General features: G+C 29.8%; 3 protein-coding genes across 7 annotated transcripts in view; 1 reads left to right on the plus strand and 2 right to left on the minus strand.

Moving 5' to 3' along the window:
- The window catches only part of LOC111624800 (tetratricopeptide repeat protein 28-like), a 43,743-nt gene extending 34,818 nt beyond the window's left edge, over positions 1 to 8,925 (minus strand). The window contains exons 1-2 of one of the 3 annotated variants that reach the window (XM_023367752.1): positions 8,905 to 8,925; positions 5,347 to 5,489 (exon numbers count right to left, since the gene is read on the minus strand). In XM_023367752.1, coding sequence (XP_023223520.1) covers positions 5,347 to 5,488 — 142 coding nt within the window. In that variant the 5' untranslated portion in view covers position 5,489; positions 8,905 to 8,925. Of the gene's footprint in view, positions 1 to 5,346; positions 5,490 to 5,621; positions 5,722 to 8,904 lie in introns of those variants that run through there. The other 2 variants (XM_023367750.1, XM_023367751.1) reach the window with 2 other exon arrangements.
- Positions 368 to 22,975, plus strand: LOC111624801. Of its 3 annotated transcripts, none has more exons than XM_023367755.1 (4): positions 368 to 569; positions 11,478 to 11,665; positions 15,742 to 15,811; positions 20,461 to 22,975. In XM_023367755.1, the coding sequence occupies exons 2-4, from the start codon at positions 11,480 to 11,482 to the stop codon at positions 21,915 to 21,917; spliced, it is 1,713 nt and encodes a 570-aa protein (XP_023223523.1). In that variant the 5' UTR covers positions 368 to 569; positions 11,478 to 11,479; the 3' UTR covers positions 21,918 to 22,975. The 3 variants fall into 3 exon arrangements, with proteins under 3 accessions (XP_023223523.1, XP_023223521.1, XP_023223522.1); XM_023367753.1 differs by lacking the exon at positions 368 to 569 and adding an exon at positions 5,829 to 6,062 and having other exon boundaries at positions 11,475 to 11,665; XM_023367754.1 differs by lacking the exon at positions 368 to 569 and adding an exon at positions 11,258 to 11,380 and having other exon boundaries at positions 11,477 to 11,665.
- LOC111624806 lies at positions 6,029 to 6,432 on the minus strand. The gene is made up of 2 exons (XM_023367759.1): positions 6,339 to 6,432; positions 6,029 to 6,250 (listed from the first exon to the last, which is right to left on the minus strand). Exons 1-2 carry the CDS (start codon positions 6,429 to 6,431, stop codon positions 6,029 to 6,031), a joined length of 315 nt encoding a protein of 104 aa, XP_023223527.1. The 5' UTR covers position 6,432.
- Positions 22,976 to 25,386: the final 2,411 nt, after the last annotated feature.

The following is a 25,386-nucleotide window of genomic DNA, read 5'->3' on the forward strand; positions in this document are numbered from 1 at the left end:
AATTGTGAAAATCTGACTCTCTTATGAAAATTTTAAGTAATAAAATAAAATATAGAATTTTTCTTTCCTCATTATTTCCGTTATTTCTCCCGTTTTCACCCCTTTGCCCGGGGATCAGACCTTGTGATCCCAGGACTTGTGACCTCCTGTGCAGTCGGAGTCGTCGGAGGCGACCGCGGAAGAACTCCCCTCTCCCCAGGGGATTGCTCGAGTATAAGGTGGACAAGGTCTAACCAATAAGCAAAAACAAACAAGTGTTCCTGTGTTGAGGGTGGACAAGAAGGTCACCCCTAAGGGTGGACCGGACGGTGAGAAATTATATCACGTTACCGAAATTGTCCAGTCATGAGTGACAACGTTATAACGTTGTCACTCATGACGGGGGAGACAGTCATAAATTGGGAGAACTGTCAAAATACGTCAACGGAATCCCAGATTTTTCCCACGCTAATAAGTATAAAAGGGGAACGCTCCGACGCCTCGAAGCGATCGTCGGAGGAAGAAGCCAGGATTCGGACTCCTCCAGCCTCCTCTGCCTTTTCTAGCTTCTGATCGCCACTCCAAACGAGGTAAAGACTTAGATTATTTTTGCTTCCCTCTCTCTCGGTATACTCGGGACTTAGAAAATATTCGCTATTTTTTTTTTTTTTTTATAGGACTTATAAATATTGGGTCGAGGACCTTCGGCGGTCCCACCAACGGGATAGACGGACATCGGTTGTCCGATATTGTCGCGACGCGGAAATATTATCATTATTACTTTCTTATTATTTAAATTTAAGACGTACTCTTATGTATTTGTATTATTTGTTTTATATTAAATGTGTTGTTCTTAAGTTTAATGACTCTCTTTAAGTACGATCGACACCTCATCACGACTTCATTACGCCTCCCACTCCTTTTGACCTCCTATAGCCATTCTCTGACAACGAAGTCGGTAAGTGGGGAGAAGCTCTCCGCTCTACCCCGTCGGTTCACAGAATCTTCTACATACTAAAAGTAATAAATTTTTTTGTTTTCAATAAAAGGCTTTAAAATTAACGTACATAAGAAAGTAGAATGATAATATCGGCTCCACATAATTATCAACGATTGCAAATATTAAATCCAATATTAAGTATTCGTATTAATCATATCGAATTATTTTGTTGAGCTTTCAACCGCACTAATTCATAAAAATTTAGGCCTATATCGAAATCTCACCAAAAATTTCGATAAAATAACACAAATTCTTGCAGAATTCTTATTGCGTGTTTCTAGAAGATTTTTCAAAAAGTAAAGTAATTAAATGGATAAATCGTTCTAGTAGATCCTTTAACAGAATTCCGTACATCCTACATTTGTACTAATCCTAAAATTACGTTTAAACCCGAAAATTTACATAGAAATCACCGTGTGATAAAGAATTTATAATTTATTAAATAAAATGTAGAAAACATACAAACAGCGTATTGGAAATGTTATAACAGTTTAAATCTAACTGATATTATTATAGTAGACTCTCAGTTAACGGGCACGCATGACAATTGGAAATTTCCCAATAAATGTACTTACTGGTTGCTTGAGAACTACTATTAAAAATAAGTCTAACTAATACTAAACCCTATACCATACTATAAACTCTGTATTGATATCAATATTGAAATACGGTAAAATTAAGATAAATAAAGAAAACACAGTTTATGTATAAGGTTAATGTAACACAGTTTTATTATAAAAACAACTTTATGAATGCATTTGCAATTTTAGTTAGCCTAAATGGCAGTGAGAGAGACAAACATGTGGTGATGAAGCCCGGGCTTACAACGTGTGGCACGTCAAGTTTAAACCTAAATTTCCGCTAGAAAGTGATTTTATTTTAATTTTTACCTAAAGTATTATTTCTTCGAAGTTTTGCGGGTTGCTTGAGAATGCCGGTTAACAGAGAGTCTATTGTATATTTTAGAAAGATTAGGTCAATTACAAGATATAGCCTAATAAATAACATTTTTAGAAATCCTATATTTAAAAATCATATAAAATATAGGACCTAATTATCATAACTAATATATTTTTTTATTTGGTAAAAATATTATTTAAAATCAGTTAAATTAATATATTATAATATACATGTAAATTCTTCAATTCTTTCGATTTCTACTTAAGAATTTTTCTCTCCGTCTGCAGACCAAGAATATCCTTTCTCCTCTGTGAAATCAAATACTATATAGGGGAGATCGGGGCGACTTCGGCATGCGGGGCAAGTTTGTCAAGCGCTTTTTTTAAAAAACAAATTTAAAAAAACTTTGATTATAGGTTAGGCAGTTGAGTTTCATTGGTGGCTTGTTGAGAGTAGTGTTTTTATTGTTCTCCAACAAGCATAGTTGAATTATCAAGCAAATTTTCATTTTCGTTCAATTCCATATAATATTTTTTTTCCATTTATATTGAATTGGCAGGTTTTGTTATAATTCCATGATAACGAAAGTTACTTTTCCTGTTAGAAGGATGTAACTTCAACTTATTCACGTGGCCAGATCGTGGCTTGGCATTCTGTTCTCAGGGTTGTACTTAATGTTTCGAAATCATGACTAGCGGGGTAAGATCGGCAACATAAAGCCACATTAGAAGCAAAGGATAAAAATCAAACAGATGATAAATGAAAACATGTTTGCATTTGTTATTCATGTATATATGTCTTTGAACTTGCATTTCGTTGTAATAATATTAAATGGGTGTTGGATTTGTATTTCTTTGTTTTAATAGTGAATTCCAACTTATACATTGTTAATAACATAATTTTATATACGTGCCTATCTTGCCCCATTACTGTTGCCCCTATACCAGGGGCAACTTTAATAAAAATAATTAAAATAATTACAACTTTACAAAAAGAGAGAAGTTGCCGATCTTGCCCCTATACCCGGGGCAACTTCGTCAATTTCTCTCTTCTTGTAAAGTTGTAATTATTTTAATTATTTTTATTTCCAAACTGATTTTAACCAGTTCTATAGTAAGGTAACATTCCAATAGACAATATGCAAAAGGTTTTTTTTCAGTTTACAGCAGTATTTATTACACAAAATTTAAGTAAAGCTTAACATGCCGATCTTGCCCCGATCTCCCCTAAATATTTGATGTAATCGTGAGAACCCTCATTCTTCATGAGTGGGACGACCCTTTTGTTTTCTAATGTCTTTTGACCCGGGGTGAAGAAGGTAGCCGCGTATCTCCATTTACTGCTCTCCATATACCTATATACAGTATATATTATTTTATATACATATATACAGGAGACAACCAGAAGATTTCATTTATATCCTAATCCAGTGTTTTCCAATCTGTGGAGCGCGAGGCTATTGCAAGGAAGCGAGCTGTTATACCAAATTATTATTTTTTAATACAAACAAACATAAAAAAGTCAAAGCGATGTCGAAAAATTGAATCAGCAAAACGGTTATGCCTAATTCACAACCTCATCCAAACGACTCGGGTACTAATGCAAAAATTCCATCCACACTCTTGCCGAAACATCTCGACAAGAGCAGAACCCAGGTAAACAATATACTTTATTTACCAAGGTATATCGTTTTGTAGACCATTAAATAAATTATAAGGACAGCATTGTTACAAAAATTGAGGGGGCGCAACAATTTTTTTCTAAAAAAAAGAGGGGGCGAATGTACAGAAAGTTTGGAAACCACTGTCCTAATCGATCAGAGAAATCGTCACTAAGCGAGTGTCGTAAATCGAAGTCTAATTTTCAGTAAGTTCAGTATCATAAACTGAGTTTCTGTTTCGAAATAAATCTTGAACTATCGATAAAATATACTATAGTAAAATGACTAAAATGGCACGATGTAAATATGACATTTAATACGATCTTACAGATAATGTATCCCAATTACTGTGTATAACAAAAGTGAAGGTCGTAAAGCGAGAAGTCGAAAAGCGATTGGCTACTGAATATGCGTATATAATTTAATTTATTTCAAATAATCATATCAATTAATTATTGAATTTTGATAATAATTCTCATTGCATTATTATTTTTATTCAATGCATATAAAATTAAAATAAGTTTACATGCATTGAACGATACAATAGAGATGTTGCGGCCGACGTTTTCAACGCGAAAACGTGTACGTCGGACGTTCAGCGCCGCCTTCCTGTAAGCGTAGAAGTTTGACAATGGCGTTTGGAACGTCAGTGGAATCATGTTCATCGTTCCAAACGCCATTGTCAAACTTCTAGGCTTACAGGAAGGCGGCACTGAACGTCCGACGTACACGTTTTCGTGTTGAAAACGTCGGCCGCAACCTCTCTAATTTAAAACAAAGAATTACAAACGTCATTATCTGAAAAATATTATAAATTGATAATAACTAAATTATAAAATTATTTTATATATAGAAAGTAATTGTTAATATAAAACTAACTGTCAATAGAGTAAGCTTTTGCTGATAGTATGACTTCAACTCGTTAATACAAACACATGATATAAAGGTCGTATCATCTTACGTCATTTCATAGGAAAATGTAGCAATAACTGGGAAATTTTATAGATATGCTGTATCAGTTATTTCTGTAACATTATCACCTATTATGATAATTAGCGTTACAATAGAAAGCTCAAAGATATATTCAAAATATATCCACTTTTAAATATACCATATAAAATGATAATCATAAAATATTTATGACTAAATAATAAAATCTGAAGAAATGTATTTAAAATGTAATGAAAATTTTTTAAATTCAGTAAAAAAATAACTACATTATGTATTTATTTTTATACATCAAATCTGCCGACGTCTCGAAGACAATATATGCCATCTCCCACTACAACTATACCAATAATAACTATTAGAACGTTAGATATATACAGTATTTTTAGATTTGACAACCCATTTCGCGTCGCATCGTACCGTCGACCTCGTGCAGTTTGTTTGAAATACACATTTTTACTAGTTTCGTTATTGATATATTAACATTATCACACATTAAGATCATTAACCATTATAATAGAAGCCTTTTCTATTTAAGTAACCTGTATCTGACTCATTATCCTTTAAACTAAGTATATTTAATTCATATAAATCAATTTACTTAAACTGAATGCGAATAACATTAAATAAGAATAAAAACGTTAAATTCATTAAAAAAAAATAGTTTTCACGTTTTTTAATATTTTTTGTTTATATTTATTTCGTCAAATTTATATTCTTCGAAGCGACGCGACGCGACGCCGACCTGCACAACGCGACGCGAAAGGAAGCGATAATTATCTGGTTATTAAACCTAAACGAAACTTCATTTTTCATATATAATCAGTACATTTAGTGATAAATAAGTAAAGCAACTTACTTCCTGTCTTCATTGCTTTTTCACACTGTATCTTTCCATTTGCATCATTTTTAAGTTTTTCTGACATTTCATCAAAACTGTTTAATAATTTCATAGCATTTTCTTTCAAACTCTCGTTATTATCTATTTCTAAGAACTCCATGCTAAATACATCAAACATACATAACTAATAATGTATTTATATTATAAATATAAAATAGTTAAATTATTTTACATATTACATAAAATAAAAATATACAAATTAATTTTACTATAATATAGAGAGAGATATTTACAAATATAAGTTACCTCGGTGTTTAAAGAACACAAAAAAACGAATCAAGTATAAAATTCTCATTATAGAGAAATTGATAAATTCATATCGTAGAAAAATTTTGCAAAGAAAAAATGATACTCTTTCCTAATTGGTGAACAAAAAGTGACTTCACATTTAACGTCTACAATTGGTTGACTGATAGTGACTCAGTTATGACTTACAGTTGTGAAATAACAGGAAACGTCAGCGTCAAAATACACAACTGCTGTGTTCAGTTTATGCCGTTAGTGTTAATTCTCGCTAAACAGATCGAGCAAGCTTTAATATTTCGAGTGTTTTTATTTAATTTTATATAAAACTCACATTAAATGATTTCCGTCAACGTTACTGGTATATATTGCTTTCGAGAGCACTTAAAAGCTATTGCTACTGGTAAAGACTTTCAGAAGCATTTCGTAAGGGTAGTAAAAATCCTCTAATTTCATCTGATATTTCATGATTTTCTAATATAGGAAGTAATATTTCATCAATCGCCTTATTCAAAAGACCTATAGCTAATAACCAATCTGCTTCATATACTCGAGTGGTATAATAATCTTCTTTATTATTATTTTCCGAAGAAATCTTTATGGCCTCATCCAAAAATTTCTAAATTTATAAAATGTTTTAAAATTATTTCAAAATATTTAATCGAATTTATATTTTACACTTCTGAAACAATATATAATTATCTCACTTTTGCATCGTCGAGACGGCCTTGATATCTACAAATCTGGAAATTATCGGAACAACAACGAAACCATGCTTTATAGAGATATCCTGGCAACATAGATTCATNTTATTCAATTGAAAATGAAACAATTGAATTTGAATAAATTTATATTTAAAAAAAGAAATAAAATGTCTAAAAATATATTAAAAATTTTAAATTGTTTTATTTAAAAATAAAACAATTTAAAATTTAAAAATTGTAAAATAAAACAATTAGGCTACAAAATGATAATGAATGAATTCACGCTAAACAGATCGAGCAAGCTTTTTAATTAATATTTCGAGTATTGTTTTATTCTATACAGGGGTAAAACACTACATTACTAATTTGAGGTGGAGAGCATATATTTTAAATAAAATAAATTAAAAGTAAGATTAAAAATTGAAGCCAAGTATAGTCTATAATTTTTCACGACAGCTTTTAGGATGAATGTGGTAAAGTCCTACCATACTCCATTCTAATCTCGAAAAATAAACATGCTAAATAAAAGTAGTTTTTAAAACAAATTTTTAACCTTATTTGCCATTATAATTGTCTAGTTTGATTATTTTTACATGCTAATTAAATTTAATTAGTTCTTACATTTAGGCTAATAAAAGTACAGTATTTTAAATTCATTTTTTAAATATTTTGATCAAAAAGTAAATATTTTAAATGAATAGCACAAAATTATACATTAAAATATATATCGTGTATTTTTTTATATTATACACAAATTTTACTTAAGAAAATGTAAACATAATGAAGTTTCAATAAAATTGAATGAAAATTAATAATAAAAATAACTACAAATACTGTTTATACAGTCAAACTTGTCTATAACGGAATCCCAAAGAACCGAACAACTCTTCCGCTATAAACAGGTTACCTCGATTAATATAAATAGGTATCCCTCGATTAATGTATTTTAACTGTTTGTATAGTGTGATATCTATACTAATTATAAAGAGGTAATGTTTGTAAGTAAGTAAGTTTGAATGTAGCGGGTAATCTCCGAAACTACTCATCCGATTTCAAAAATTCTTTCACCAATATTTAGAATGGAACTTCGGGGAATGTTTAACGGAATAATATACAGGCTGTATATTATTCCGTTAAACATTCATATAAATTAAAAGATATCATCTAGGTTAAGGCTTTTACGTCCAACAGATGGCGCTACGAGTACGACGCCCTAAGTTTGCTTTTCTGTGAGGCATTATGCTTTTTGTGAAAATGAATTAAAGCGGATCATCTTCTATCTATTTATATAAATAAAAATGTAATGTTCGTTTGTTCCTACCGATTCCTTTTAAATTTTGACACAACGCTGAATTCGAATGTGCACGTGTTTTTATATCATATACGTGTCGAAATTTTCCGCACTGCGGGACAGGATTAAGGCTTACAGTAAAGAACTCTGCTTCTATTTATACTATTTAAGATGCGGTTTTTTTGCGATTTTGATTGCGTTTTAATAGGGTACGTCAACAGAATGTATACTAAGAAGGGATCTTTCGATATTCCCTCCGCGGGGGAGAGGGACAGGATTAAGGCTTACCGTGAAGAACTTGGCTTCTATTATACTATTTTAGATGCGGGTTTTTGCATTTTTGATTGCGTTTTAATAGGGTACGTCAAGAGAATGTACACTAAGAAGAAAGTTTTCGAAAAATTTCTCCCCCACGGGGGAAGTGTTATACATTTATAATAGATACATTTTGAGCCACAACAACGCGTGGCGGGGTCTGCTAGTCCTTTACAAAACTTGAAAAGCATGCCGATGTGCATTTTATCTGCGGACATTTCGACTTGATTTTATTTTATAACATTTCGTTTGACTCGTCAAACGAAATGTGATGTAAAGAAGTTTAAAATAAGCTTCAAAACAAAGAATACAATTTTGCATCGGGAATAATGTGTTAATTTTCACAACTTTTAATTACATCACATGTTTATGTTAAATAAACACAGCTGTTAATAAAAATACGCAAAAACTTTCCGTTCAAATTCCAATAAAATTACGAAGAAATTTTCCGTTAATGACAGGTTTTCGCTGTGTACAGGTTCCGTTATAGACAGGTTTGACTGTATAATAAAAGATTAATTACAAAAGAAATATTTTATCAATATATAATAAAACTAAATACATTTTATTACTATTACTAAATTTGAGTGTTTTTATTCTTTTGTTTGTTTTATTGTATAATTCTCTATAATGGATAAGAATAAAGAATAGACAGGTTGCAGCCGACATTTTCAACGCGTAAACGTGTACGTCGGACGTTTAGCTCCGCCTTCCTGTAAACCTAGAAGTTTGACAATGGCATTTAGAACGTCGAGCTATTGTCAAACTTCTAGGCTTACAGGAAGGCGCCGCTGAACGTCCGACGTACACGTTTTCGCGTTGAAAACGTCGGCCGCAACCTCTCTTAATATATCTTATAAAAACAAAATGTATTAATTTTTAATTGAAATAGTAATAAATAAGCAGAAAATATTTTATTCAGTAAGATGAATTTATTTATAATGTAGTAAAATCATTACTCACATGAGAGAGGGGTGTGATGGGATTCGGACTAGTAGATATGGATCCTACCCTTTTCTAATAACCATAAAAATAGATAAATAATATCAATGAAACAAATAAAAGTATATTGTTTTATAAAATTGTGATTATTATATAAAACAACAAGTTTTAAGATTCCTTTGTGTTTTGGACACGAACCACTCTCTAGAATTTTTAGATTTTAAATGAGCATTATTTATTTGCAACTGAAAATGACCAAAAGTTTAAAAATATGTTTTATTATTAATTTTATGCTTTTCGAGATTTTGCAGAAATAAAACTATTACGGTTACCAAGTACTGTACATTTCTTTTATTAAATTCCCCTGTAACTATTTGTTCAAGACTTATTCACAATAATTTCATAATTATTACACGGTAATGAGATAAAAATGAACATTATACAACGGAGGACATTTATAACAAAATAGTTTTTCTTAATAAATATTTGTTATATAATCGTAAATTATAAAACATTAAGCAGATAATAAATAGGGTTTTAAACTCAACGTTAAAATTATTACCAAACTAGCAGGAACCCGTAAAAATCGACGGTTTTATTCAATAAAAAATACAATGAGCCATTTAAAATTTGATATTCTGCACAAAAATTATCTGTACAGCAAGTATTTTCCAAGCCCTCTGAAGGTGATTTGCGTCTACCTGTTCTCTGGTTTCAGGAGGTTCCTCCCACCGGTTCTCTCTCTATGACTTCTTTCAGTTTTGCATCTGGATTCCAGGGCGGCAAATTTAGTATTTCCAAGGCTGACCAGCAACAACCTTAAGATAACAATCCAGTGAATATCACAAGATTGTTACAGATACTATAAGATTAATTTAATTTCGTGGGCTCTTCCTTTTTCAAAATTAAATCCAAATTGACTATTTACATATTATTATCTATTTCTTACATGTATTAATATAAATCTGTTACAAGTAAAAGGGGAAGGAACGTTGTTACTTTAGAAAATGTCTGTAAAGTCCGATATCATTGTTTACAGCATCTTCCAAATTAGATTCAATTTTAGGAATCCTTTTAAAATTTATCACGTTATACTTATTGCATCCAAATGTAATAAATTCTGCAGGCCATTTTTCTCATAATCATTAACAATGTAAAATTATACAATAAGCTTATGCAATATGCAATATACAAGGTCTGTTCAAAAAGTATCGGACCTTATTTTTTTCCGCGTAAACCAATGATGCGAAAGAGGCCTCCTTCGGTGGAGTTGTGGAGGGGACAGTCATGCACAGCCCTGAATTTTTTCCCGCCTGCAGAAAGCGTCAGTCGTTGGCAATCGGCGTATGAGTGAGGTCATGTAGTGCGCTCTCGTCGGATTTCACTAAGCTGGAAAATGACTGAACAACGTGAGCAGCGATATTACATCAAATTTTGCCAAAAACCTTGGCGATACCCGAGTGTAAACCATTCGCAAGATTCAGCAGGCTTTCGGGGACGATCCTCGAGGCCAAAAAAAGCGCGGCAGGTCCGCAGCAATATCAAAGGTCATGTTGACAGTTTTTTCGACTCTCGTGGGGTGGTGTGTCGTGAGTACGCACCACAAGGCCAAACCATCGCAAAGGAGTACTACCAGGAGGTCCTTCGTCGTCTTTCCGATACAGTGCGACGCAAACGACCGGATCTGTGGTCGATCAAAACTTGGCAGCTCCATCGTGATAACGCATCCGCCCATTCTGCGCATCTGATTCGGGCTTTCGTCGCCAAACACAATACTCCTGTGGTTCGTCACGCTCCGTACTCTCTCCACATGGCTCCGTGTGACCTTTGGCTATTTCTCAAGCTGAAAATGCCGCTAAAAGGAACCCAAATTTAGTCGAGAGAAGACATCATGCGAAATGCGACGGACCGGCTGATAACCATTCCAAAAGATGCGTTCCAGCAGTGTTTCCAGCAATGGCAGGAACGCTGGGAGAAGTGTATACATTACCAAGGAGACTACTTTGAAGGGGATTAGGGTTTTGTACCTCAAAGTCAATAAATTTATTTTTGCCGACCAAAGGTCCGATACTTTTTGAACAGACCTTGTAAAATAACAATATGCTCATTTGCGATATATTGAGATTTATCTCGAATTCTTGAGTGTTCGATGATTTTTTGCAATTTTTGTCTGTTATATTTTTTCATGGTTTACTTTTGAAAACATACTGGGACGGCACTCCATATGTTTTGAATCATTTATATTAAAATTCCTGATCGACATTAAATTTGAACTGTCAACATAAAATGCACGTGATTCATAACTATGAAACTAAAATCATTCCTATGACTCTAAATAAGTTAATTTTATTTTGCATTTAATTTTTTCAGAAGAGCATTGAACTTGATAAAATGATAAAAAAATAACTGATAAGAATTAGAAACTGAAATAAAACACAACTAATTGCATGAAGATTATCAATTGCAGTTATTAGAATAATAATATTTGCAATATAAAAGTAAGAATAACCTTTATGATTAATTAATTATTGAAATTCTAGTCATTTCAAATCTTTAAATTTAAATGGAAATATTTTTATTATTCATTTCAGTTATTATGGATTCAAACAAGTGTGAAGAACATTTAGAAGTTGTACAAGTATCGGATAATAAAGAACAGGATATCAATTATGATATAATTTCTAGTTTTGAAGGAAAAAAAGCAAATCAGAAATTATATATTAAAACTAAAGACAGTATAATTCATCTTGGTACTAAAGTGGTCTTGGAAGTTCAGAATGAGGTAAAAATGTGTGCTTTGTTTTGTAATTAACTATGAGTTAATGTAAGTTACTATAATAATTCAAGCTTTGCATATAATCTGTAATTAATATGTAATTGAGCAATTATTATGATTTAAAGTTATTATAGGCAAGAAAAAAAACATTGATATGAAATGTATAGGAAGCAGTTGTTTACATTTTTGTTAAAATTATAAGATTAGACAGACTTTAATATACCTTAATAAAACAAAAATTTATAAAATTATGAATTAATATCTTTTAAGCAATAAAGAATGATTGCAAAAGAAAAAAAACTGTAAATATTTCTTCCCTTATTCTTTCACTAATACACAGATGACAAACCGTTTTGTGCCTTATAGTGAGAATAATTATCTTTAAAAATATTTATGTATGCTGAAGTTTTAGACTTCAAATAATGATATTTAAAGAAATGAAATGAAAATGCTTTAATTAGAATAAATATAAAGAAGATGATGGAAAAAAGGATGATTAGATGATGAACCAAAAGGCTAATTGAAAAAGTTAGGTGATAAACAGAAATCTTATGACACATTATGTGCCAGATGATTTCTCCCAATGTACCAATTTAAGCATGCATGCCATAGGTTTGTCATCCCTGCACAAATATAAGTATAATTTCACCAAAGCAATTTCAGTCTTATTTAACTTATATGAATTAAAGTAATACCTCGACTTACGCTACCCTGACTTACACGAGCTACGCGATTTTCAAATCTCGTCGATTCGTCTTTTGTTTGAGCACCACGCAACTCTTGATTACTCACTTCCCCCACACTATTGTTTGGCTTACATGTTCAGATGTGTCGTGCGGAATCGACGCGTAGCTACAATTTATTTTGTGTTATTTATTTCTGTGTTTGTTATATCTATGGAGACTCGAGAGACTCTATGTGGTGATTTCTCGTAACCGTGAACGAATCAAAAGATGAGATAAGATTAACGAGAACATTTATTAGCTTGCATACATCCGACTTGGATTTTACATGAATTGCAAAATTATACCCCGACTTACACGGTTATCGCTCGGTCCCACCTATCACGTAAGTTCGGGGTATTACTGTACTCTAAAATGAATAAATTCATAACTTCACCACAGACTTTTTACCATTTTTGCATTTTTAGATACAGCTAAGCAACCTTTTTAAAAAAAAGCTGTTATTGTCAAAAAAATATTTTTGTTAGTGAGAGGATGATAGAAGAAACATCATTTACTTTTTTGTGTTTTTTGTGTATATATTATTTTTATTTGATATAAAAAATCCTCTCTTCATAAGGAGATTGCACTTGATTTAGCAATTTCAAAACTTTATAATCTGATATATTTTTGTTATGTTGTTATTAAAATGCTTAAATGAATATTTATAATATAAATTTTAAATACTGTACTTCCAAGGAATGAAAAAGACTTGTGAATGAAAATGTATTATGCAATATTTCTCAAATTTATTTATAGAAATGGCAATTCATTTCTTAGTGAATTTCTTGTAATTTTTCACTTTATTTAATATTAAAGTGAAAAGGATATGGTTATCTTTTTTCTTATTCTTTTTTATGGTTATTTAATTATAATCTTTATAAAATAATTCTCCAGTATTCTATATATTATGTTATTTTATCTTAACATTTCAATTAGCAATGAAAAATTAATATAACAGTCTTCTTCTCGGAAATACTGGAGTGAGAAATAAATAGCCATAAACAAAACCTTTTTCTACCAGTTTTGAACTTAAAGAAAACTTCCGAACGTTTTCAGCCTTCACCAAGGCATGCTTCAGGTGCTGAACTAAACTGGCTTCCTACTTTGGCCATTAGAATGATGCTGTTTGACTTTAAACTTTGTATACTGTATATCAAATTTCACCCTTCTGCCTGACTCCATTCGAATTCCTCGAACAGGTATCTTCATGCATGCGCAACAGTCTCACCATCTTTAAAGTTAATACAGTTGCCTCTTAAAGTTAATACTTAAGTTGCCTCTTAAGTTGGCTTTATAAATCTTCAAGGCCTCCAGGTGACGAATATGGCCTATTTGAAAGGCCTTTTAATTAATCTGGTGTTTCGGAAGTCCGCATGAACTTCTGGGTTGGTGGCGTACGTAGACAAGGCGGTGGTGTGCCTGTTGTTTGTAAGGTCAGATTGTTGTTCACGTGTCCTTTTGCAAGTTGAACATATGGTTGAGCCAATATAAATTAAGTCCCTTTGGAATCTATCATCCCTAATTGGAATGGAGTAAACTCCTGGGCTCTGCTAAGATCTATTTTATCTTTTGCATTGTGTAGCAGCTTGTAAATTGTGCCGGATCTCCTGTATGCGATCTCTGTGCCATTCTGGTTAGCAATTTCCTTGTATAAGAAGTTCAAATCTTGATTGAACTGGATGTGCTACTGTTAGACGTAGGCAGGGTGTTAGAAACGCTGCATGGAGCAAGTTGGTTGGCGTAGATGCGGGCTAAATTACGAACCATGCCTCTTCTGTAGCCGTGTTCAACCACTATATCTTCTATACGTTGTAGCTCTAGCAGAGTGTGATGCCTATTGGTATGATGAGTAAAGGCCCATCTGATTAGGGCATGGAAGGCTGTGATTTTATACAAAAAAGGATCAGACGAGTTTGCAGAGATAAATAGTGGAAAGTGGCCCAGTTTGTAATAAACGCTCATTTCTATTTTGTCACCATTGAGATGCATGTTGATGTCTAAGAAATGAGCATTAGAGTTACTAATTTGATCTAGTTTAATGGTAAGACTATACACATTGTTGTTCAAACATGACAAAAACTCGTTGACATTTGGTTTAGTCTTCCAAAGATTATGACCAAACCATTTGTCATGCATTTATATTGGCTCAAAGTAGGAAGCCAGTTTAGTTCAGCACCTGAAGCAGGCCTTGGTGAAGGCTGAAAATGTTCGGAAGTTTTCTTTAAGTTCAATACTGGTAGAAAAAGATTTTGTTTGAGGCTAAAAAATTAATATATATGTATATTAATTCTTAGATTTTTAAAGAATTTTTAATGTTAATTTAACTATGTGTGAGAACCTAGGGACTAATATATTAGGTTGAATAGAAAATTTTAAAATTTTGTTAAACAGGAAACATTTTTGTTTGTCACAAATGAACTTTCTTTTGATTTTGGAGGAAGTTCCTGAGGAGATATGCTGTTTTTGATATCGACTCCACAAAGAAGTTCCTTGTTGCTTCTCTCCTTAAGTGGCTTGAATAGCCCTAAATGATTGGTCATACAAATATCCTATAAATAGGATTGACACCAATGCTCAGAGAGCTGAGCTGGATTTGGAAACATAATTTCCAAAAAACTTGGTGTCCAAAAAAAAAAAAAAAAGATTTTTTCCATCAAATATAGGAAAATGCAGTCAGCCCTGTCAATGACTCAGAAGAAAACAAATGAAGTATTGCATTTTCTCAAACCTGTAAACTCTCTCTCTTTGATTTTAGATAAATTTGATATGTCAGTAAAATAGCTAAGAAAGAATATACTTATAGTAGATTTATTCGATAAGACCCTTGATATTTTAGAGATTGTTTAACATTTGTGTTGTGTTTATATTTATCATTTTTTGAAAGTACTTATATTATTGAATTTAAATAAATATATTTTATATATGATAAAAAAAACTTTCCAGCCTAGTTATATTGTCTTATTCACAAAAGATTTCAAATCCCTCCTGGATTCATAAGCCATTTGAATCGGTATAATTTTCAAAATATCATGAGTTAGGACATTTTTCTTTTCTTTCCTAACTGTTGTCAGGAATCTTGACATTAAAAAGATCTTGACCATCTTTAAACAAAAAATATTTCCATCCTGAATCCATGAGCATAATCACACAGCACACAGTGATCTCACATATGTTTAACATTAAAAATTCTGGGGTATATCAGTTTAGAATTTCAGAATACATAATCTTTTTAAATAGTTAACATTAAAAATTCTTTTTTATATCAATATTGAGATAAGTTATAAGAATTAATGTAGTTAAGCAGTTAAGATAATTAATATGAAACTAATTATAATTTTATCAAATTTACATTTACAGAAAGACATAGAAAAGTTGCAACCTTACCTTCAAGGTTTAAAAAGAGAAATATTACAGGAGAAACCAACAGGTAAATTAGTGTATCTATTTTTTTTTCTTTTAAAACAATGCATTATGTAAATTATTTAAATGAATAATCTAACTATCATATTTAAAGTTAATAAAATTGCATTAATTTTTCATTAATGTATTAATACATAGTAATGTATGCATTAAAATATTCATAATACATCTCTCAGAAAAAAATTATATAAGCTTGTCAAATGCAACTAAGAAATACATTTAAAAACATTATAGAGAATATTAAAATAGATCAATAATGCACAGCTGATAGAATTTTATAGAAAGTAAGATTACCAATTATTTTTATTGAGGAAGCAGTTTTTCTGGATCTTTGGCATGAATTGATTTTGGATCTTATAGGTTATTGATGCTATATCCATTTTTGCAAATCTTCTGTCTTTTGAGCTGAGAATCCACCTTTGGAAGCAGTTGTCAATCTGTCAGTCTGAGATAGAAATTCTCTGCCAGACATATGAGAATTCTTGTACACATACAACAATTTTAATCGAAGCTTGAAATGTAGACTCTAGACTATATAGCTCTAGACTATATAGCTCTAGACTGTAGGCTATAAGGAATTATTAATTTTTGTAATTTTTCAATAGATAATTAACTTTTTAAATAATGCTTATTATACAGTATATTGTACAACGGACTATTATTTTCTTTTTTACATTTTTAGTACTAGTAATCCATCTAGCAGGAAAAGCCAATTATATAATTTTATTATTGTGATAAAGAGAACGAAAATTGAATAAATGGTTAAAAGATTCATAATTTTGTTGACAATCATTCTACAAATTGTTGTTTTTATTTCTCAGCTTTTGCATTTCAAAACCAAGTCAGTTTCATCTATATCTATAAATAATAATGTAAGGTTGACAAGTGTATGCATATGATAAATTTTTATTTCACTCCAGACACATCATTTGATCTTTCAAAATCAGCAACAGCTAATGTAAACAGACATTAGAAAATTGTTTCATATTATTATTTACTGTAAGACACTTTTTGTGATAGTGCATAGTGTATACATTTATTGTAACTTGCAGTCATAGGAGACACCTTTGAAATTTGATTTCGCATTCTGATTAAGAAAGTTTCCATCTCTGAATTAATCTATATTCATTCTTTTCATTCATTTATATATAGTTTACATATTCAAAACATGAATATGGATTAACTAAATGAATTTATTACTTATTTACAAACTGCAAAGAAACATTTTAGAACATAGAAAAAATTATTTAGAATAGATTCAATTCAAAGTGTTGCATGTCATGCAAAATTAAAATGTACAAGGCCTTTACATGATTGCATTTTTAGAAATATATGGGGCTGTCCATAAATGACATCCACAATGAAAGCGAGAGAGGGGTTATGACAAGTCAGACATGAGGAGGAGAGGTTGAGATTCAGTGGACATCTGTTTATTTTATTAAATTTTATACAGTTCATGCATTTTATTACATTTATTTCAAAATTTCTTGTCTGTTTCATTTCTACATATGGTATCTCATTTATAAAGTGATAAAGATTTTAAGGGTGGTTGAGTTTTGTTGGATGTCTGAAGAAGGGAGGGAGTTATGGAAACTTGGACAAACTGGAACAAGGAGAGGAGAATTAAAAATTTCAAGAAAAATGTAGACATAGAATAGGGTTGTCCATAAATTATGTCGAAAACTATAATACAAATATTGAAAAAGTTTCTCACAACTGCTTAATAGTAATTAAATATAAGATTATTTAAATATAAGTCTGAAGTTTATTTGATATGAGGATATATATGAAGAGATGCTTAAATTAAATATAAGACTATTTAAATATAAGTCTGGAGTTTATTTGATATGAGAATCTGTATGAAGAAATGCTATAAGTTATTCTATATTTTAATTTTATATGAAATTTTTAATACTACAGTATAAGTTCATTAATCCAGCAATAGCAATCTGAATAATGTTGGATTACCAGGAATTTTTGTATTTTTTTTTTAATTTGATAAATTATATGCAATATGAGCATTACTGGCATTATTATACATTTTGTAGCAGTACACACTCTTGCATGCTTTCAGTTTTGTTTACACAAGCTTTTTAATCAGTCTGAAGATGATATAATATATGACTATACTTGTTAAAATTGATTAAGAAACCTACAAAAGCATTAATGAACATGTTATTGCACAAAATTAATATTTATAATGATACATATAGTAAGGTGACCAACTTTTTTACAATGAAAAGAAGGACACTAATAAATTGAAGGAAAAAATATCACAAATAAAAAACATTTTATTCATTGCAACAATAATACACTATAATAATCTCTACTGCATGCATAGGTGCCATGTCGTGTTTCAGTAAGAAGTAAACAAAGCCATTTGCACGCATTCTCTCTCTCTCTCTCAAGGTCTCATAATTGCATCTCATCACACTGTACAGAGCCTTGATGAATCGTCATGTTAAATACAAACATGTCATATCGCATCACACGCAACAGATCAGTTCAGCATTGATCAAATACAGAGAATTACAGATTAGTCTTCAAATATCAAAAAGGAGAACATGTAGGAGGACACTTTTCAAGGGAGGACAGAACTTACAAAAGGAGGACTGTCCTCCCTAAAGGAAGATGATTGGTCACCTCACATATAATAATCATTTCCCAGACATTTACAGTATTTATGATCAGGATCTTTAGTACATTACATATCCAAACAATTCATGATTTGTAGAATCCTAACATGCCAATTATCATCAGCTAATTTCAGAGTAATGGCTACTTTTCAGAGGTTGCCAGGTTACCAGACATTCTGGATTTTTGGGTGTCAGATTAATGAACTTCCACTGTAATTAAATAAAAATAATTATAAGGCAGACATATTGCATCCCAATTAAAAAGAAGGCCAATAACATTCTACTGTATTTTTAGTGGACAAATGGGATGATGCAACAAAATTCTTGAAACGAAAACTAATGACGTGTCATTGAGTTTGTACTAATGCTTACTGTTTGTAAATAATATTTTACAAACAGTAAAATATTCTTTTTTGCATAAGTAGAGACACATGCTTACATATTAAGGAACCCACATTCTATATCAAGAAACTCGTATGTAAAACTATTTTTTCATTATTAACGAGAAACTTTCGAATATCAAAACGCACATTTTTCATATTAAGAGTCGTGCTCAAGTAATAAGAGGCACACGCTCCTTGCTAAAGTAAACATGCTACTTTTATGTTCAACATCAGGAGGTGTGTAGACTATACTAGGAGATATATAATCAAAATTAAGAAGTTTACATTCTATTTCTAAGAGTAATGCTTACATATAAAGTGACATATATAGATTGAGATGCATATGTTGAATACTTTGTAACTAAAGTTATCTCGAATAAGGGACGTTCGTTAATCATGGCTTTAAATAGGCAGAGGATAGAAATCATTTCACATCGAGTCACAAGTACTTGCTGCAAAGCAGGTGGTGCAGTTGTAAACATTATGCTGACAGATCATTAGATATTCAGGTCAGTCATGTTGTATTTGAATAGCAGCCTAGTGACTTAAAAGTAGCTTAATTTATTAAAATCAGTATAAATTGAGTTAGAAAGGTCCGTGTTGAATTTTATCATAGCGGATTTTCACACTGTGTAAATTTTATCGAGACAGACTATTTTTTTTTATTGAATTATTTTCCCTTTTTCTCGTCAAATTGCATATATAATAGATATATTTGAAGATTAATTTAATATATTTTTAAATCAATTTATTTGTATTCCCAAATGAAAACCAACTTTATTATTTTCCATTTTTCTCAGGTTTTAAAAAATAAATTTTAAAAATTCATATGTAGTCTATTAAAAATTAAGGTATAATTTTTATATCTATTTACAATAATTTGTATATAAAACAATGAATAATAGAATGTGAAAATTATATAATAGAATACTTTTTAAATTTTTATATTTATTTATTTATTTTAAAACTATAATTTATAGAAATTCTACGTATTAGATATTTAAATTTAACCAATACATTTTGAATGCAGATGAAAAAGTAGGATTTTAAATTCAGAAAAATTGAAGAATACCGCGATTTCATCAATTTTTGATAGGATAATTGAGTAATTTTGAGCTTGATTGAGCCTATTTAAAAAAAGCTCGGTGAAGGAAGGACTGAAATTCTGCCAAATTGTTTGAAAAACATAGAAATGCATTTAGTAGAACAGATTTAAAATTGTATATGTATCAAAATGTTATAAATAGTTAAAAAATAAACAGAAAAATAAGAATTTCGAGTAAACTTTATTAGAAAATATTTGAATTATGCGCATATAAAATACAAATTATTACGAACAATATTAGTGTATATCAGAAACTGCAAATGATATTGATAATATTTCCATTAATCAAATAATATAATTTAAGATTTAAATTTCTGAATTTGATATCTTCCATTATTTATTTAACAAAAGTAATTCTCTTTTCTATAACATGAAAATCGATCAATCATCTTAATGTGAGTTTTGAATACAATAGAATATATTCAAAATAAATTGATAAATACATATAAATATATTTAGGAAATAAAAAACAATTTAATGTTTTTTTTTATTNAATAATTATCAATATTAAATTTATTATTTTTCATTACAGGTTTAAAATATGAAAGAGATATTATAAATGAAACCAACACTATTAATAACGGTACTGAAAGCAATGATGACAAAGAAAATGTAAATAAAGAAGATTGCAATTTGAAATGTGCAGATCCTCATCCTTTTGATGAAATTGGATTAAATGAAAAAGATCAGCTTTCAGAAGATGGAACAAATTTAGATAAACTTTCCTTAGATCTAAAAATTAGCAAAGAGAACGATGAGTGTTTATTGACTCCAGAATATTTTAAATCCCCATCTTGTATATATTCTTCTGCATCAGTACCATCAAATTCAAATCAAATTTATGAGAATATCAATTCAACAATTGCATCTTTAAATTTTACTACAGCACAAACAAACTCATTTGTCACTTCATCAAATGTATCAAGTCCATCTTGTATCCAAACAGCTAATACCAAAGTTTTTTTGAATCAAAATAAAAATCATGATGATAACCAAAATCTGTTCAATGCTACAAATAATTCTCAAATACCACATTTTGGATTTGATTCCATAAAGATGAATAATTCTTCATTTATTCAAGGACACTCTTCTACATCTTTTCAAGTAACAGATTCATGCATAAATTCTGATGAAAATTTAAAACATGGCTATTCATATTATGCACATAATGAACAAAATTTAGAAAGATTTCAACCTTCTTTTCCACCTAAAAATTCTTATTCATCAACATCTCAGCATCCAAAATCTATTATCAAATGTCCAAATGATTATTTTACCAATTCCTATGATGGTGCTAGAAAACAATCTGGATTTCCTTTTGTAAGTAGTAATACTCCTGTGTCAATATCATGTACTACTAATAGTATTAAACCATCAACTGATAACTTTTCAAAATTTACAATAAATAAAACCAAAGTCCAAAAATCTCTTTCTTTACTTGCTGAAGTAAGTGATCAGTCATCACTTCAACTAAACAGTCATACAGAAAATAAGTCATCTTGGTTTCCTAGAGAAAGACTTTTAAAGACACGGCCAAAGAATGATTGGAAACCTCTTGGTGTGAATTTTATGGAAGAACGCAACTTTAAACTGGGTATTATACCTGGCAAATTTTATGATACATCAAATGGTGTTCTAGTAGAAATGCAAAATGGTAAAAATTATACTATATTTTTAGTAAATGATAATAAAGAACAATGTGATGTAGATGTTTTTGTGGATACTCACATTGTTGCAAAACTTAGATTAGAAGGTAACAGCACTGAATATATTGAAGGACCACGATATGACACTATGAAATTTATGTTTGTAAGGGCCCGTGATGCTCCACCAGAAGCTGAAATTCTGTACAATGATGAAGGTAATGGACTTATAGAAGTAATTTTTAAACCAGAAAAAAAAAATACAGTAAATCGGAAATTGAGAGAGAGAGCTTGGTCTGCTGACTCTAATGGTAATATTAATTTAAGTATATTTTTATTTAATTAAATTATTAGTAATTTTATTTATATTTTTAATAATTTGATGTGGCTGACATGTTATAACTCACTATACATAATATTTCTTGAATCAGAAAATCAACATCACCGTAACACTGGGGGGTGAAATCAACACTAAATCTGGAACCTGTTACTGGTGTAAATTATGAGAAAACCTTTCTTCACAAACGTTTTCGAACTTCTTAAAATAGTTCTTCCTCAGGTAAAACGGATGGAATGCTTCAAAAACTAGAACATAAAGATTTAAAACAAAATCGAATGCTTGTTTAACAAAACCCATTGTGATTTTAAAAAGTTCAAAAACGTTTGTGAAGAAAGGTTTTCTCACGATTTACACCAGTAACAGGTTCGAGATTTAGTGTTAATATTTCTTGGTTTTTCATTGTCTTTTTTCAATGCTGAGTGAAAAGAAACAATGAAACATCAAATTAATCAAATTAATTTAATGTTCATCATGATTAATAAAATATTCCTGACAAAAAATATGTCCTACATGAAATATAGAACTTTATACAATATTAAGCTTAGACTTGTAAATCTAAAACTAGCTTCTCCAAATTCTAAATATATATTCTTATGATTGATTAAAGATATTATAGTTGAATATCCATGTATTTTTTAGCCTTTCAATTCATTATAAAGAATATAAATTTTAAAGGAACTTTTATAAATATTAGATAGAATACTGTCTATTTTTTCTTCTTTCTAAATTCTATTTAAAAAATTTTATTATTCTATCTGATGGTTATCAAAATTTCTTCTCAAATTTAAAGTTCTAATGATGGGCTAAAAGATTTCAAAGTATTTAGGAAACATAGCAAAGAATTATGAGACCTCCATAAAGCAGGAAGTAATAGACAAAATTATAAGTTATTAAGAAGGAATTGATAATGATAACTCAATTAATTAAACAGAATTTAGTGAATATTTTGATGAAACATTAAAAATTTAATTATTGCTTTGATTTATAATCCTCTTATACCATGATATAAATGAAATAAGAACAAACTTGTAGTTATTATTGTAAACAATATTAGGATGAAAAGCAGTAGAAATTTTATAACTGTTTATTTTAATTATAATAGTATAACAGTAGTGTAATGTAGCTGACTTTACAATAAAGCTTTTTTGTTGATATTGTTTCAAACATTAAGTAGAAAACTTTTTATTGAAATTTAATAGTCACTAGATTGAATCGCTTCTTAATTCTAGTAAGAATTTAATATAAATATATTGAATTAATTTTAAATGATAATTTAAATGTAATACGGCTTACTGGACTGGATCCTGATGAATACATTTAAATTTCTGCTTAAAATGAATAGACATGTTGGCTATACATAAAAATTTTTGTAATGAGATAAATGATGAACAATCCATTGTGAAGGTTACAGATGTACGAGACAAATCGTTCCAACGAATATAAATTAAACAATAATTTATTATAATAGGGACTAACAGGTTCTACAGAGATGCCCGTCAGAGACAAACACGAATATACAACAGGTCTCCACTCTCGTCCAAAATCTTACAAAATTTAATGATCACAATATATGGTCTACTCACTAACTTATAATTAACTTATATCTAACTTAATCTAATATTAAACTAATAAGAGGAAAGGGAAGGAAAGACAGAAAAGGTCTACCGGTAGTTAGCTCAGGAGGTCCTGATGGTGGTTTCCGAATATTGCGGGGGTTTTCTCGGCCGACTTTGGTATATTCAACATTCCTGGTATAAATCTTGGCACTTATTTTTCTTAGACTATTATCTTTCACCAATTAAGTCGCTAGTCCTCTTCTCTTCTCTCTGGACTGCGCTAAACCTCGCACATGGGGCTGGTTCTTTGTCTTGGGTCTGACTTAGTGTCTCGACGAGATTTTCNTAAAAAGAAATATAAAGTTAAAAAAAACTTTAAAAACTCTCTTATTTGAACTATTTAATTATATTTAAACACATAAAAATAAGATATTTAAGACAGTTTTGATTAAATAAATAAATATAAAGAAGAAAGTGGAATGATTGTCATATATCTATCTACACCATTATTAAATTTCCTACAAAATTGGCATTTTTAAGAGAAAACTTGCGAACAGACGAACGGACGGACGAGGGGAAAAAGCATGATTTTCTTTTTATAATCCATAAAAGTAAGGGAAGTTGAGTATAAAATATATTTAGAAGAATTAAATTTTTATTAAATTTATGGCATATACATTTGTACATATTCATTTCATTATGTACTTAATTTTTTACTTAGATTAATATAATATTCTTAAATATATTTTACATTTTCAGAATTACGTATTTATAAATATCAAATTTATGAAATGATTTTAGATATTTTATGCTTCAATAATAATCTATAACTCTATAAATATGCAAGTTAATGTAATTAAAACGTTCAATTGGAAAAGGTAACTATTAAATAAAATTAATAGAAATGATAATAATAATAATAATAATTTATTTTAAGCTAATATCAATTTTATAAATTTCTCTCGGCTGATTTATAATATTTATTACTGTTAATTTATAAATAAATATATTTAAGTTTCATAAATTTGAATGTTGGTAATTAAACAGGATATAAATTTATAACGAAAGATTAATTCTAAAATTGTTAAATTTATCTTCTAATAAAATTGTAAATGAATAATATCGATTGGTAGGCATTAAGAAAAGTATTTATTTGACGTTTCTAAAAAGCAACGATCATTATATTGTTATCGATATTCTAAAAAAATGCCGTAAAAAATATAAAAGAATGTCTAATGTGATATTTTTAGAAAACTGTGAAGTATATTACAGTTATCCCATTTTGTAAAAATAAAGAAAATTGGCGTGGATAGTTGTAAAAATATTAAAATATAAATGAAAAAAAAATGTTTTAGAGACAGACATTTCGATTCTCTTCTATCCATCTGGCAAGTAGCCGAATGTATGTCCTATTTCCAAACTGAAGACGTTTGCTGATGTAGCAACCATTGCCAAGTGTAGGGCTTCAACACTCTAATCTCCCTCCTTTTCCTGCTGTAGAATTTTTTTTTATTTTTACTTTCACGAACGAATGAGAAAATAATGAAAAAATGTTACTTATTTTTAGATGATACCTGCTCTTAAAATATATTCATTAGTGTATATTTATATTTGTGCGTATGTTAGTAGAAAAGTTAAGGAAAGACAGGATATGATTGCTTCATTTCCGTGGATGAATGATTTTAAATCAAGCGAAAAGCGTGATATTGATGTCATATTTGCTTTATTTTATGGATGCACTAACTAAGATTAAACGGATTTAATTGATTTTACTATTTTATAAATTAAATAAACTGAATCGTTCTTAATCACTATCGTGATAAAATTTATGATTGGAAGAATTTACAGAATACATTATTTTCGATTTACAAATACGTTTATTATTTTGTTATAAATGTTAAAGTGGTAATTTGCATAAG

The sequence above is a fragment of the Centruroides sculpturatus genome, unplaced genomic scaffold (genome assembly GCF_000671375.1).
Source record: "Centruroides sculpturatus isolate CEXI.00-Female unplaced genomic scaffold, Cexi_2.0 scaffold349, whole genome shotgun sequence".
In the NCBI taxonomy this organism is placed as follows: domain Eukaryota; kingdom Metazoa; phylum Arthropoda; class Arachnida; order Scorpiones; family Buthidae; genus Centruroides; species Centruroides sculpturatus.

What these genes read in the sequence shown, in the direction of transcription:
- LOC111624801 (XM_023367755.1), top strand. Translation starts at nt 11,480, where the DNA reads ATGGATTCAAACAAGTGTGAAGAACATTTAGAAGTTGTACAAGTATCG. An exon ending in TCTTGGAAGTTCAGAATGAG is followed by an intron (nt 11,666 to 15,741) that starts GTAAAAATGTGT and finishes TTACATTTACAG; the next exon opens with AAAGACATAGAAAAGTTGCA. An exon ending in ATTACAGGAGAAACCAACAG is followed by an intron (nt 15,812 to 20,460) that starts GTAAATTAGTGT and finishes TTTTCATTACAG; the next exon opens with GTTTAAAATATGAAAGAGAT.
- LOC111624806 (XM_023367759.1), bottom strand. Translation starts at nt 6,431, where the DNA reads ATGTTGCCAGGATATCTCTATAAAGCATGGTTTCGTTGTTGTTCCGAT. An exon ending in GCCGTCTCGACGATGCAAAA is followed by an intron (nt 6,251 to 6,338) that starts GTGAGATAATTA and finishes TTATAAATTTAG; the next exon opens with AAATTTTTGGATGAGGCCAT.